The 16295-nt window shown below is 39.5% G+C and overlaps 1 protein-coding gene across 1 annotated transcript; it reads left to right on the top strand.

The window, feature by feature from the left end:
* The first annotated feature begins 10030 nt into the window (after positions 1-10030).
* LOC131229221 (heparanase-like protein 2) lies at positions 10031-14290 on the top strand. The gene is made up of 6 exons (XM_058225114.1): positions 10031-10380; positions 10485-10718; positions 10885-11074; positions 11231-11356; positions 11885-11984; positions 13714-14290. The coding sequence occupies exons 1-6, from the start codon at positions 10230-10232 to the stop codon at positions 14041-14043; spliced, it is 1131 nt and encodes a 376-aa protein (XP_058081097.1). The 5' UTR covers positions 10031-10229; the 3' UTR covers positions 14044-14290.
* Positions 14291-16295: the final 2005 nt, after the last annotated feature.

The following is a 16295-nucleotide window of genomic DNA, read 5'->3' as shown; positions in this document are numbered from 1 at the left end:
GGGCATCTAATTCAAAAGGTCCATGTGATGCGGCATCCCGTGAAACCCCCCAACGGACCAATTTTCACCCTGATCTAAAACTCTGGTGGGCCATAGCAAAGAGAGATGCAAATTAATGGAGGAAACTGTTTTCTTTTTTCATGGCTCACCATAGTTTTGAATCAAAGTAAAAGTTCGGCCCCATGGTTTCATGGGGTGCTGCATCACGAGGACCAATCAGATTTTGGACTCACATCACATATGATGAGTTCTCAAAAAGTTTTTTTATATATATGCACGCGCGCGTGCACACACACAGTGTGTGAGTATATGTATGTGTATGTATGTGTACACACACACACATAAACACATATATTGTTCCACTCATGCAACCATCAGACAGTCCGACCCAAACACTTGGTGGGCAGCGTGAGAGAAAATTTTCCACCATCATTTACGGAAGCAGTTGGAAGGATGAATGTTGCGCTATATTTAGGTGTACCATATCATTGGAAACATTGTACAAGTTAATGATCGCCTTCTAAACTACTTCCCTTGGTTTGGTCATATGGATCACAAATTAGCCTAAGTTTTAGGCCCCAAAGTTAAATTTTGACATGGCATCTAATGATTGAAATGCATTTCATACAATCATCATAGTAGTCTCTATGAAAATAAAAGGTTGATGTCTCTCATGCAATTGTTTTCTTTGGTGTGGTCTACTTGAATTACAAGTCAGCCTAGCATCTATAACTTTTTGAGTATGGGGCTCGCTATTCCTAGGAGAACAAAACTCGAGTGAACAAAGCATGCATAGTTTAGAATGGAAGTTAGAGCCTAGCCCCACTTATGCCCTGGAAAAAATCAGGTCAGGCGTCTGTCTCCAACCGTCAAGAGGCCTTATTGAGTTTTAAAGAGAGAGAGAGAGAGAGAGAGAGAGAGAGGTGGACAAGGACATTGATATTATGGGCTAATTATGATGTTTACTTGAGATCCACTTCCACCATTGGATATTTAATACTAGTCACGGAGGAGCAAAAAAACAGGTAGACTTGTGATTTAGGTGGGTCACGTTGAAGTAAATAAATAACAGGTAGACTTGTGATTTTGGTGGGTCACGTTGAAATAAACAGTTGAGAGAGAATCTACCATTGTTTTTTTAGGGCCACTGTGATAATTATACAACACACTTCAACTTTTAGATTCCACGCAAACATTTAGGTTGTGGCTCAAAAATTATACCTATCTATGATTCATGTTGGCCACACTAATGGAAATAGTTTGGAGGCCGTGGATGTAGGTTCAATCATATGGTCCACTAGAATTAAAAAATGGAGCTGATTTTTGAGCCCTTGGCCTAACATGATTTGACACACTACATGGTTGGAGTGGATTTTATATAAACATCACTGTGTGGCCCTGTCTGCCCACCAACCCATTTGCTCTCTCGGTGGCTGTAAAGGAAGGTAGTGAAATGATAATTAATGGACGTAAGAGGTAGGTTTTGAATATTTAAAAAAATACCGAAATGTAAATTCCGTAGCTTTTTTTTTTTTCTCTCTTTCTTTCTTTTTCTTTTTAAGTCAAACTGCATATGACGCTTAATACAAAGGCACTTAGAAATTGTGTACGTGGCATAGGGCTTGTGAAGCCAACTGTTATCATGTCGAGCAATCCTAACCTCTGATTCACAGACGCTTGTCTGCGAAAATAACCGTTGGATATTATGAGAGTGACCTTTTGCAAACTCTAATTTGCAAATGGGCCAAGCCAGGTTAATGGACTTTTGGACACTGATGGCCCTTAGGCCCAATACTCCACCTAAGTGCACCTGAGGCCGGCGAGGCCTGAAAGCCTGACAGGCCAACCCAGACCATTAACGCTGTATGAATCAGGTCCATCATATATACTACACCAAAGATGGATAGCGTATGTTTTAAAAATTAAAACTATTTGACAATCCTTCTTCTACGGATTATCCCATTGAATATTTGAAGGTTTTTGTTTTTTTTCCCACCGTCAATGTAATGGTTGAAGATTAGATGGATAAGATTGTCTGATAAGGGTAGTTTTTGTGACACAAACCATCCATGCTAAGGCCATTCATATGGACAGACCCGATTTTCACTTTACACTGCCAGGTGTACTAGTTGGCTCTGCCATACTACGATTCGGGAGCGGATGGCCTGACCCGGTCACAGACCTGTACCCGGGTTTGTGTGCGGCCCACAGATATCGTAGTGATAAATCTACTCCGTCCATCTGTTTTAAATTCAGGCAGATCTGAAACTTAGATGGGCCATGCCACACCAAAACAGTGGGGATTAAACGTTTGCGTGTGACAGAAGTTTTTTTTATCAGGATGATACTTGTGCCTGCACTTTATCTGAGTGGTAATAACACTATGAACGGTTTGGATGGAATATAAACATCATAGTCAGCTCCAGGAAAGTTTCAACGGAAGACATTTCCATTCCCACTGTTTCGTTTGGTGTGACCCAAATGAGTTTTGGATCTTCCTAAGATTTATATTGTTATCTTATTGTGTCATTTTAAAACAGATAGATGGAGTGGATTTATCATGGAAACCTCTGTGGACCCCGGGGTCACAGGCAATCCGCTCCCATATGGCTATGGTTCTTCCGACTGCCGTATCCTCCCTTGATTAAAACAGAAATCGGATTGCTTACTGAGTAACCGCTCTCATCGTACTGAGTAAACTCAGTTGGGCCCACCTTGAATGTATGTGGTCTATCCACGCCGTCCATCCGTTTTTCCATCTAACTCATCTAATTTAAGGGGTTGAGCCCAAAATTGAAGCATATCTAGAGATCAAGTGAATCGTATTGGAAACAGTGGGGATAATGATTTCCACCGTTGAAACCTTTCTAGGCCCGTAGTGATGTTTATTTGTCATCCAACCTCTTTATAAGATTATAAAGACATGAATGAAGGTAAAACACAAAATATAAGGCCCTCAAGCATTTTTCAATGGTAGACGTTCAATTCAAATTTTTCCTGTGCTGTGGTCCAATTGAGCATTGGATATGCCTCATTTTTAGGCTCAAGTCATAAAATTATCTAAAAAAATGGATGGACGGAGTGGATAAAGTATATAAATCATGGTAGACTTCAAAGAGTTTACTCAGTGACTCACTACGCAATCCGCTTCCATTAAAACATGCCTTCTTAAAACAATTCACAGGTCAGGCAATCAGGATAATCCGATAAGTTAGGTATGGTTGGACGGTAATGCATGCGTCATACAATGTTCGGGGCTTCAAGGCACGACATTACTCAATTATATCCAGTATAACAACGCTTGCATACAACCCTTAGACGCGTTGCGCCTATGAGACGGACGAACGCGGATTGGGTACAACCCCCGCCTGCAGGGGGACACCATGGTAAATGAATGGGTTTTATCTACACTATCCATCCATTTTAGGTAGGGCTGTACATCGAGCCGAATCCAGTCAAGGTGGGTCAAGCTCTGCTGGACTCGTCCATAATATACTCGAGTTCAAGTTTGAGCTCGTGCTCACCCTCAATCTCAACATTGAAGCTTGGCTTGTTTGCCAAAGTTGTCGAGTCAAGTTGACTTGAGCTTGTTCATATGTCATGGATTGGGAGAGAGAGAGAGAGAGAGAGAGAGAGAGAGAGAGAGAGAGATAGTTGGTCGGGCAGAGAGTCTCGGGCAATCGAGCTGTCGTGCTAGGTACGGTCGTGCGGGCTGCGTCTGCTCCTGTTAAGTACGATCGTGCGGGCTGTGTCTACTCCTGCTAGGTACGGTCGTGCGGGCTACATCTGCTTGTGCTCGATAGGGTAAGGGAAGAAAGAAAGAGAGGGAATGGAGATGAAGATGGGGATGGGGATGGGGATGGGAATGGGTAGAGTCAGGTAGGATTTTTGTGTGTGTGTGTGTGTGGGAAACATATTCGCCGAGTCTTGCCCCGAGTTAGCTTTTCAAGCCGAGTCGATCCGAGTTGACTTGACTCGAGCCCAGTGGAGCGAGCTTTTGGAGCTAGTTGGACTGGTGAAGAGCCCTAATTTTAGGGGACAAGCCCAAAAATAAGCTCAAGTGGATCTTATGCCGTTGAAACCTTTCTAAAGTCCGCCTAGATGTTTAATTTCTATCCCAAATATCAACTTGATCAAAACTTCTATGGCTCCAAGAAGTTTTTAACGGTAGTCGTCCAATTCCTAATGCGTTGAATACTTAAAATTTGAATTTGACTTATTTGTGTTTTATCCATATTGATCGTTTCATTTTTAAAATCATTTTAGGACATGATCCAAAAATAAGCAAATCTAGAACTCAAGTGGACCACGTCACAAGAAACAGTGGCGATTAAACAACCATAATTAAAAAACTTTGGGGGACAACAAAAGTTTTGGATCAAGCTGATATTTGTGTTTTGTCCTCATCTAGGTTTTGTGATCATATCAACAGGTTGGATGGAAAATAAACATCAATTTGTGCCTAACAAGTTTTTAATGGTGGGAATTTAATCACCATTGTTTCTTCTGCTGTGGTCCACTTGAGATTTAGATGCGATTACTTTTTGTTTTCTCACGTCTGAAATGAGCTGAAAAATTGAATGGAGGGAGTGGATATAAAATATATACATGAAGTTGGGCTACGGTTTGGGTCTTTACTCATGCCTAGGTGGTAGACTCACAAGATAGGTTATGGGTTCGTGTACCCGTTGTGGTGAAATCAGACGGTAGTGTGAGTGCGTAGGTGTGTGGGGGTATAACTAGCGTGTAAAAAAAAGTTACGCCCCACGGTCACGGATCCACCGGTGGTTTCCGATCCACCGAATCCGCGTCCCTCATTATAGCCTGTTTAAGAGGACGGGGAGGATTCCGTGTGCTACTGGGAAAGCACTGTGTCCCAACATGATGTATTCGTTTTATCCACGCCGTCCATCTACTTTTACAGCTCATTTTAGGATATTACCCCCAAAAACTATTCAGATCTACATTCAGGTGGACCACACCATAGGGAACAATAGTGACTAATTATCCGCCGTTAAAATTTTCCAAGGCCCATTGTAATGTTTATTCGCCATCAGACCTGTTGGTTATGTCACAAAGGCCTGGATGAAGAAAAAACTCAAATATCACCTTGATCCAAAATTTTTGTGGCCACCAAGAACTTGTTATAACGGTGGGAGTTAATAAACACTTTTTCCTATGGTGTGGTTCACCTGTGATTTGGCCCTGCCTTATTTTTTAATTCATGCCCTAAAATGAGGTGGAAAAAATATATGGACGGCGTGGATAAAACATTTACATTATGGTGGACCCACGGAGATTTTGCAGCACCGATCAGTCATGGAGTCGGGTCCCTACCGAAATAGAGTCCAACCCGGACAGTATACTGCCCGTAGAACACCCAAGCTCTTTGGTATCCACGAAGTTGTAACTACGAAATCTATCAGTGTCCATCATATGATAACCTTTATTATCACCGTACATGCAAAATATCAGCCCGATAAAAATCTCAGATGGACCACACCAATGGAAAGTTCAGGCGTTGTGGCCCAGCCCGCATAGACGGGTTTGATGAATGATACACTCAATAGTCATGAAAGATAAAAATCTCAGAATGACCACACACGAACCAAAAAAAAGAGACGGCTACGTAAGTCACTGAATCTTAAATTCCTTATCTAAAATTTAAATTTGAATGAAAGAATAGAATCATTATCCTTCTCTATCTAAAATTAGACCAAGTTAAAATCGGATTGGTACTTAGTTACTCAGGTATGCTCTTATTGGAAATCGGATTGGGTACTGAGTTACTCAGTACGCTCTTATTGTACTGAGTAAACTCAGTTGGGCCCACCGCGAATGCATGTTGTTTATCCACGCCGTCCATTCGTTTTTCCAAATCATTTTATGGGTTCAAACCAAAATTGATGCATATATAAAAATAAGTTGACCATACCACTGGAAAAAGTGGAAGTATTGATTTCAACCGTTGAAAACTTTCTAAGCCCCCAGTGATATTTATTTGTCATCCAACCTGTTCATAATATCAGAAAGACATGGATGAATGGAAAACACAAATATCAGCTTGATCTAAAACTTTTGTTGTCCCCAAGGATATTTCAACGGCAGATGTTCAATTCACACTGTTTCTAGTGCTGTGGTCCATTTGAGGTTTAGATATACTCCATTTTTGAGATAAAGCACTAAAATTATTTGTTAAAAGAGATGGACGGAGTGGATATAATGCATGAATGACACTGGGGCCTACAGAGTTTACTCAGTACACTTACCGTACTGAGTTACTCAGTACGCAGTCCGCTTCCCTCTTATTGTACTGAGTAAACTCCGTTGGGCCATTGTGAATATATATGTCTTATCCACACCGTCCATCCCTTTTTCCCTTATTTGAATGTTAAGCCCAAAATTGAAGCAGGTACGAAGCTCACGTGGACCAGGAAAGAGTGGGAATAGTGATTCTTACCGTTGAAACCTTCTACGGCCTACAGTGATGTTTATTAGTCATCAAACCTGTTCATAATATCACAAAGACATGGATTAAGGATAAATAAATAAATATCAACTTGATCAAAAACTTCTGTGCCCCAAGAATTTTTCAATGGTAGATGTTCAATTCATATTGTTTCCTGTAGTGTGGTCCACTTGAACTTTGGATGTGCTTCATTTTTTGACTAAAGATCTAAAATTATCTAGTAAAATGGATGAACGGAGTGGATAAAATATATAAATCACGGTGGGTCCTATAGAGTTTACTCAGTACGCTTAGCGCAGTGAGTTACTCAGTACGCATGCAATCCGCTTCCAACTAGGTTAGATTTAGCTGTTATCAAGGACTATTATATAAAGGAAGGGTCCTTCCTTGATATTTCAAGTCTTCTGTATCCTGATTTGGATTGTAGAATTCTATCTGATACGGTTTTCCTGAGATGGGTCTTGGGATTTTTCATCTTCTCTCTCTTTTTCTATGCATTTGCTCTTCTTTTCATCTGAGCTTAGGTGAAGATGTGACAGTTACAGTGCAAAGTGTGACCACCATTGCAACAACAGATGATCCTTTTATCTGTGCGGCCCTTGATTGGTGGCCCCCTTCCAAGTGCAACTACGATATGTGCCCATGGGGACTATCTTCCATCATCAATCTGGTACGTGTATCTTTAATTACATGCATGCATGCATGAACATGCGTTAGTGGCGGACGTGCTGTCTTTTAGATGAGGATGGATCCCATGCAAACGTTATATCAATCGATGTGTGGAGCCGCTATAAAAATGTTTTAGCGAAATCCAATCTGTCCATAATGTAACTTCTAAATTTGCATGTTGTAGCCCACTTGAGTTGTGGAATGGCCTGAAATTTTGAGTGTCCGCTCATCTGTATCTTCTGAATGGATTGGATGGCATTACAAAACATGGGGCCCACACATAATCAGTAAGTTTTTTTTAATAATGGTAAGTTTTTCAATAATGGACATCACTGCCCAACTATTCTCTGTGGTGTGGTCCACCCGAGTTTTGTATTGGGCAGAATTTGGGCTCCAAGGAGAACATTAGGGGTGCACATGATGGACAGATTACATGGTGGGCCCTATTTCTATTAGTGTAGGTGCATGTATGCGTTGGGTGCAACTTGATTTGACTGTATTTCCTTCAATGTTATGCACAATGCATGGACTCAAACAAGTGAGCATTGTGTGTATTATATGCATGAGTGATGTTGGATGGTATTAACACACAACTTATATATGTTGATTTAATTAAATAATTATCACAATTTTATTTTTAGACTTTGTGAGTACGATTGAATTGTATTGATCGTATGAACACAATATAAGTTTGTATTCTTTGTATTTTTGCAGGCTATGAACACAATATAAGTTTGTACTCTTTGTGATTTTTGCAGGATTTGAATAATACAGTTCTTCCAAAGGCAATCAAAGGTTTGAATTCCTTAATTTCGTTTTGCAACCCCATCGTGTTGAATTCTTTTAGAGGTTTGCTAGAGGGGGCACACACCCTGTCCCCAAGTCCCGTGTAGAACCTGCAGCTTAGATAATTCACCTAGACTATAGTTTGAAGACTCTACTCAAAACATATATAGCTGAGCAAACTCGACTTGACTTGGTTTTTAGCTGAGTCTGTCTCTAGGAATCTCCATCATGAGCATGACTGACTCGATTATCACATGCATGTACACATATAGCACTGACGTGGACCGTTGTCAATTCATTTTGCAATGTCATGCATTCAACTCTACAATTTAATGTTCAGTATCATGCTTTTAGAGATGGATGGTTCAAATTACTGGACCATGACTTCCTGTAAGCCCTCACAGGTCGACACATGCCGGTGGTCCTGATTTGTGATACAGGTGTAATGAGCTTCTGACTGTAAAACCATGATACATGATGGGTGGTTTTCTGTTTGCCCTGCAGGAAAAAGAAAAGAAAAGGAAAAAAAAAAAAAAAGTCCCCTTACAATTTTATTAAGAACAGGATACTTCAGCTGAATTTTATTAAGAACAGGATGTATGAGATCCATATGGGCCACACCTCGGTTTTGGAACACCCCAAAAAAAACCCAGATTGGAAGATCTTAACACTTCAGTCCTTGGCCTATTTAATGGTGAATGTGAATCATTGTTGTGTTTCTTTTCCTATCTAAGGTTTGTTGGGTTCATCAAATCAATGGTATAGTTAACCAAAACAATCGAAGGTGGGCTGCACATGATCGATAGTCCATACTAATGGTCATACTCTTTCTAGTATGATCAACATGGACCATTTATTTTCCAAGCCATCAATAGCATGGTTGGGATTGTTTGATCAAAGCAATTATTGATAGGGAGCGCCAATCACTTTTCATCCAAACATAAAAATCTTAAGTTTCATTAAAAATTGAGGCCTGTTATATGCAGTCCACACATGAAAGGAATCATGCATTTCTTCAAGCTATATGTTTGCATTAAGTGCTTAGTTTTTAACTTCTAACAACTTGATTTATGTTGAAATTTCAGCTTTCAATACAATCAGAATAAGGATGGGTGGATCATTGCAAGACCAAATTGTGTATGATGTGGGCAATGTAGTTGACTGCCCTCAGTTCGAAAACAGTACAACTGGCTTGTTTGGATTTTCCAATGGGTGCCTAACCATGAAGAGATGGGATGAGATCAATGCGTTGTTTGGAAAGTCAGGGTACTTTTTTTTCATTTCATCTTTAATTTGTTTCTAATCAAAGTCTGGCAGATATATTATCAAAGCCATCTCTGTCACCACCACCACCATCATCTCATTCTTTCTATTGTTGGATTTATAAATCCTGTTTTGACGATCATTGATATATACATATATGAAAATATTATGATATTTTATGCACATTTGTACACACATGCACACACTTGTTAGAGGTCAACCCAAGCCCTTCAAGAGGGTCTTAGAATCCTTGCTTTCCTACAACATGAAAACATAGTGAAAGAAAGGAAATTATAATGATTATTTCCATTGATACTATTAGTGGAAAAATCACATTTCATAGAGAAACATTGTCTTATTTCTTGTGCCTGAATAATGAAATAATGGAAGATAGCTAATGATGATTTGATTTTCTTTGAATATCAAATAGTTGAAACTCTTTCTTTTCTTTTCTTTTTTCAATTTATGAACATGCTTATAAACATCACCTTGTTTCTTGTGCCAGAATAGTGAAACCATGGAAGATGGCTAATAATGATTTACTTCATGAAGTCCATAATTTTCTTTGAATATCAATTGACCAAAACTCCTCCTTTTCCTTTCTTTTCCAACTTACGAACAGGCCTATAAACATCACCTTGTTTCTTATGCCAGATAATGAAAGCATGGAAGATGATTAATAATGATTTACTTCATGAAGTCCATGGTTTTATTTATATATCAAACGACCAAAACTCTCTTTTACTTTCTTTTCCAACTTAAGAAACAGGCCCTAAAGGAGAAGCCGTTTTGCTTTGCTCTCTTTATGTTTAAACATAATTTTCAAAACATGTAGGAGGAGAAGCTAACAATTTTCCGGATTTGCATTCTAAGAGATGATCTTCATATCGGGGACTCTATGAATTGATTGCATTTTCTTTTTCTTAGCCGTTATTCGTTAGAAGGCATCTTTAAGTTTATTGTTAGAAAGCAAATGTAGAGTGTTCAGGTAAGTGTGCGTTGAGAAGTACTGAAAATTTTCAATTCCAATTGCAGAGCTGTTATGACATTTGGATTGAATGCCCTTTCTGGGAGGAAAAAGCCAGCAAAGCCAAAAGATATCAGCTGGACAGGAGCTTGGAACCCAGAAAATGCTCACGATTTCATTCAGTACACTGTCTGCAAGGGATATAACGTTGATTCATGGGAGTTCGGTAATTAAAATCGTGAATGCATATGGTCCATTATATCCAAATACCCATGTCATGATTTTCCTTTTTTCATTCTCATCTCATCGACATGTTCCACTTCCTATCAGGAAACGAACTATCTGGGGGTGGGGTTTCTGCAAAGGTAGATGCTGTGCAGTATGGTCAAGATGTGATCGCACTCAAAGGAATTCTCACTCAGTTATATCAGAATTCAAAAATTCAGCCAAAGCTTTGGGCTCCTGGAGGCTTTTTTGAGTCTAAATGGTTTTCTGACTTCCTTCAGGCTTCGGGGCCCAACATCGTTGATCAAATAACTCATCATATCTACAACCTTGGTTCAGGTTCATACGGCAATCTCTTTCCATACACATATATACTGTATCTATTCATGCATTGCTCATCCAAGGCATGTTTCGGTTTCCGGTGCATTCATCATAACTTGTGCACATTCATCGTATTGTAAGCTGATTCGTACATGCTTTTCTATGACAATGTATGTGTTTTTAGGTAATGATCCCAACCTATTCAACAAGATTCAAGATCCTTATGTTCTCGATAACATAGTTCAGGCCTACAGAGATGTTGAAGTCACCCTACAGAGGTTTGGCCCATCGTCAGACGCTTCAATTTCAGAATCCGGGGGTGCATACAATAGCGGAGGCAGAGAGATTTCACATTCCTTTGTTAATAGCTTCTGGTGATGGCTGATTCCCTGCTTGTGTATCTGTTTGTCATTCATTAGATTCTGGTATTTTATAAATAAATAAATAAATAAAAAGGCTTGCTATCTTCTTCAGCCTTTGGATTGGTCTTGTAATACACAAACATCTGATAAGTCATCGAATTTCTACAGGTACTTAGATCAGCTTGGTATGGCATCAACATTCAACCATAAGGTTTACTGTCGACAGAGCTTGATTGGCGGAAACTACGGTCTCCTCAATACGACAACGATGGTGCCAAACCCAGATTATTATAGGTGAATTTTATGAAATTAGAGTAAACGCCTTTGCACTAAGAGCTACCTTTGGTGCATTTTATACCGAGACTGATTGGCCACTCCTTATGGTACAGGGTGTTTTTAGCCATTGGATTCATTTCTCTCTCCCATTAATGGATACAATGACTGAAAACACCTTGCTCCGCAAGAAGTCGTGCAAGCACTTGTTGGTGTTCAGTTCTCATTTATATCTGTGTCCTGGTGGACCATTAGAATTCCACCATGGTTCCTAATGGCCCTAATATCCCCAGCCATTCAAAAAAGTGACTAATGGCCATTTTTTATTCTTTCCATTCATTTTATATATCCTCTTAATTGTATATACAGTTAATGGCCATCCAATCAGGCAATCTTATGATGGATTACTTCTATCCAAAAGTTTTTGTTGATCATATATGGCTCCACAGGAATTCGATCATACCTCCTTGTAGTATTTTTTCAATGTTCATCATCGTCATTGTCTATAGATTGCTGATCATTATTTTTATTTTTATTTTCTTTAACCAGTGCTCTTCTTTTCCACCGGTTAATGGGAAGAGGCGTTCTTTCTACCCTTCACGATGGTTCCCCGTACTTGCGTGCATACTCTCATTGTTCTAGGCAAAAGGTACAAGTAAATCTCTTCTTCTGGTCATTGTATTTTACTCCATTAAGTTCTGTCATTAGGGGACCCATTGGTTATTTTTCTGCATTGATGGTTTTTACCAAAAAAAAAAAAAAATCTAATTCATTTGCCAAAACATAGATGTATTTGATGAAAATGTTTTGCAGGATAATTTTATAAGGTTTTGAGTGAATAAGTTGGAAACTTACGTATAGAGGTTTAGGCCCATAGCTTGCATGTGGGATTCGCGAACCTCTTAAATTATACTTGGGGCGTGTTTGGGCAGTGGGATTAGAAGGGATTAGGTGGGATGGGATTCATCTGGTCCTGTGCCAATTCCAGTCCATGTTTGGGAGGAATGGAAAAAAGCTTGGAATTTGATAAGATGGAATTGAGTTGGGTCTCGTGCCAGTTTCACTCAATGTTAGCAAGTTGTGTAGGTCCCACCATGATGTGTGGGCTATATCCAAACCGTCCACCCATTTTTCAAGATTATTTTAGAGCATGGGCCAAAAAATCAGGTAAATCTAAAGCTCAAGTGGACCACACCATAGAAAGCAACGGGGATTGAATACTTACCGTCGAAAACTTCTTTGGGGCCACATAAGTTTTGGATCTACCTCATTTTTAGGCTCATGCCATAAAATGAGGTTACAAAACAAATGAACGATTTATATATAACACGTGTATTATTCTCAGTAATTTCAAATAATGGTGGGCATATCCATTCAATGTACCACCGTATTACCAACAAAGCATGGCATTAATCTTATCCATGGCAACAGGGGACAATCCCTGCCATGGGTAATAATTATGTTTTTTGAATCCCATCCCACCTAATCCATGTTTTTTGAATCCCATCCCACCTAATCCTTTCTAATCCCACCGCCCAAACACGCCCTTGGACTGAATGGATGAACTGAAGATATTTCAAATGTTCTATATCAACTCACCTTGTTTTAGGAGAGCTACAAGCATGGCTTGAATCTTGTTCTAAGCATGGTTTTCTAAAGAGTTAACAAAACAACCTTAGTTGGTTATTTACTCAGTCAATCTCTTTAGAAAATGCCCTTCTGTTAATACTTTTATTTTTATAGAGTTATGCTCCAATACCGTAAGAATTACTTTGTGCAGCCCAAGTGAGATCTACAGGAAGAACCCTCTATATCATACCCTTAATTGCATTGCATGATTGGACAATCATAGTCATGCAATGCAATTAAGGGCATGCAAAATGGGTGTATGACTAACAATGGTTTTACCCTCCATTTCATACAAGAGCTTATTTGATGGCTGTGATTATCTGATGAAGGCCATATTGCGGGCAATCTGTTATCCATGGTGGGCAATCTACTATATGCAACAAGGCTATGATGGTGATGACCGAGATGGATGTGTGAAATACACAATTTACCAGTGTAGAGGATAGATACACACATGTAGCTTGAGCATATATATATATACACACACACACACACACACACCTCAGTTTACCCAATTAGCATTCTAAGATATTATCGTATACACACATGTATCTATCCTCTACTCTGATCCAAAGAAGAGTTTGTAGTAGACCATGGATCTCCTTTAATATATTAATACATGAATCAAGCATTGAATTTTCTTTTCAAAAACTCGAGCCATTGCGCTCATATGCTTGATCGCCTGAGTTCCAAGGATATTGGAGCTTTGTAAACTTGGGTTCTAACACAATTTTCTTCTTTCTTCTCAGCCTGGAATTACACTAATGCTGATCAACCTCTCCAACTCAACTACATTCGATGTTTCGGTTGTCAATGACCTCAACTTGTACCCGCCACTGGAAACTCAAGTTGAAGTTGCACCCACTGGTCTGAGAGAAGAGTACCATCTGACCCCAATGGATGGAGATCTGATGAGCCACACCATGCTGCTAAATGGCACACCATTGAAGCTTACTTGTTCAGGAGACATCCCCCCCTTGCCTCCCAAGCTTGTTGATGCTTGTGCTCCTATAAGTATCTCTCCTTCCTCCATTCTCTTTGTCACACTTAGGGACTTCAAGGCCCCAGCATGTCATTAAAAGTATTCTATAGAAAGCAGATACCTTTTCCATTTCCTTTGTGCTGATTCATTTAGTTTCATAGAATTAGGTTGTCTAGGGATTTTTCTAGTTCTTATCAGTTAGGGGGGGGCTCATGTTTATGTAAAGGAGCTTGAGCTTTTTGGTCATTTTCAGTTCCTTGTTTTTATTTGACTCAAATTTTCAAGTATTTTCATTGTTAATTAGAAGATTTTTATTTTTTATTTTTTAAATAAAAGGGACTTTGACTCTCAATATGATGGAATCTGGGTTGGATCTTAGTTGAAAAATCTGAAAACTTGACTGTAGCTCATTGAGCCCTTGCTCAATATTTATTTAGCTCTAGTTTTTTTTTTTTTTTGTTTATTATTTTTTTTTTTTTTATGCACACGCACCCCGCACACGCACCCCGTAGTGGGATTTCACCACCTATGGATACTCGAACCCTTGACCGGTTGTTGAAACTCCTTAGAGTCTACGACTAGAGCAAGAGTAAGGGTCCTATTTAGCTCTAGTTTATTAAGCTCTTGTTCACAATATTTATTTCTAGTGAGGTTAACTCGAAGATTGGAACAACTCTTGATTGACTCAATGTAATATAATTCTTATAGTAATTTACAAAATCCAAGCTACTAACAACAGCTTTTAGAGCAAAGTGGTTAATTGTCATGTATCAAATTGGTATTAGAGCGGGAGGTCTCGTGTTCAAGACTCCTCAGCGGAAGTGGTTGGGCTTTCAAGCCAACTCATTTTCAAATTTTGATATTGCTAGATCCAACGCATTACCGGCCTTAGATGTTTTATGCTACGGGATTACTTATCAACCATCACACTGCCAGAATACCAAAGGACTCTCGTTCATTTATTCTAGGGTAGCACGCCATGGTCTAAGAATGGGCCTCACAAGCATTGTGTGATCAATTTTTGGGTTGGGCTAGATTTAGGGTAATTTCAACCCGGCCTAACCTAGCTTAAATATTGTTTACACTTAATCGGACTGTGTTAGTTTAGGGCCTATTTGGCCGGCCGGATTGAACGGGATTAGGAGGGATGGGATCAATTTTAAGGTAATGATGATGATGCCAATGGATTGGTTTAAGATCCATGGTATTGCTATATCCTGGGACAAGTTCACCGGGTCTTTTTGGTTAGTTTGGCATATCTTGGAATTACATAAGTGAGGTTGTTTGGATGTGGCATGGAATGGTATGAATCCATTGGGGCGAAAACTTACTGCCTATTTGGATAATAGTTTCAAAATCCCAGGATTGATATTCGGTTGGATAAAACTCCATCCACATGCATGGTACACAGTCCATGCCATAGAAAAAGGGTCTACAATGGACCACACAAACTAAAAGAGTGTCATCCAAGCCGTCCAATATAACTGATGCAAGGAGGACTTGGTGTTCGTCCAGATATCCAGTGGACCACACCATTCTCATTATGTGACATTATAATCATATGCACGTGTAGCAAGTCCATTGGCGCACCACGTGAAGATCGCCTAATCTGGACTGTCCAATATAACTGCCTAGTTCTAAAATGAGAAGTTAGGTAAAAAATGGTTGTTGTCCAAATATCCAATGGACCACACCAAACGATTCGGGCCCTAATTAAAAACACTTTTACGTGTATTAGGTCCACATATCCAGTGGACCACACCAAATGAAAGTGGTTGGAGATAAAATCATCGACAAGGTGAAGCAGTCCTAGATATACAGGTGATCAAATCAACCACCATACGATGACAGTTCAAAATATGTAATCTTCAATCAGGTATACAACCATAATACCTAGAATTTAAAAATAATAAATAATATTAAGAAAAGAACTAGGATGGCAATCAGAAGTGCACAGAATCTCTCTCCAAATGACGAGGCAGGATCATCAGTCGACGTGGCCCTAAAAACCGTGGCCCGAGTCTGTTGGATAGACGAAGTTGATAACTAATAGATGTCAACCTCGTCAGAATATGCAGTAACATATCCCGCATGAGATCCTCGTCCAAGTCCCGACTATGCACTGGTACTACCAAAATGACTATTCCAACATGTCTGCTTCCGCTGTATCCCTCCACCTCCAAAGTAGCATCATCCCATGAAAAATATATGCTCAGTCGCGCCCCACCAATACAACTTTTGCCATCTACATTGATATGTCCATTATTGACATGAGATTCGTATATTTGAATAGGATCGTGTTTAAAAAATATGCAGTATTGTCCAATTGAAAAAAAATAGTGTCTGTGA

This window comes from Magnolia sinica, chromosome 16 (genome assembly GCF_029962835.1).
Source record: "Magnolia sinica isolate HGM2019 chromosome 16, MsV1, whole genome shotgun sequence".
Lineage (NCBI taxonomy): Eukaryota > Viridiplantae > Streptophyta > Magnoliopsida > Magnoliales > Magnoliaceae > Magnolia > Magnolia sinica.
Note: the sequence above shows the minus strand (reverse complement) of the source record. Positions and strands in the feature narration are given on the sequence as shown.

Bases quoted from the DNA above. Each gene is read 5' to 3' on its own strand.
- LOC131229221 (XM_058225114.1), top strand. From the start codon at position 10,230: ATGACATTTGGATTGAATGCCCTTTCTGGGAGGAAAAAGCCAGCAAAG. The intron at 11,075-11,230 runs GTGATGGCTGAT...GAATTTCTACAG, and splicing joins TCCTTTGTTAATAGCTTCTG to GTACTTAGATCAGCTTGGTA. The intron at 11,357-11,884 runs GTGAATTTTATG...TTCTTTAACCAG, and splicing joins CCAAACCCAGATTATTATAG to TGCTCTTCTTTTCCACCGGT.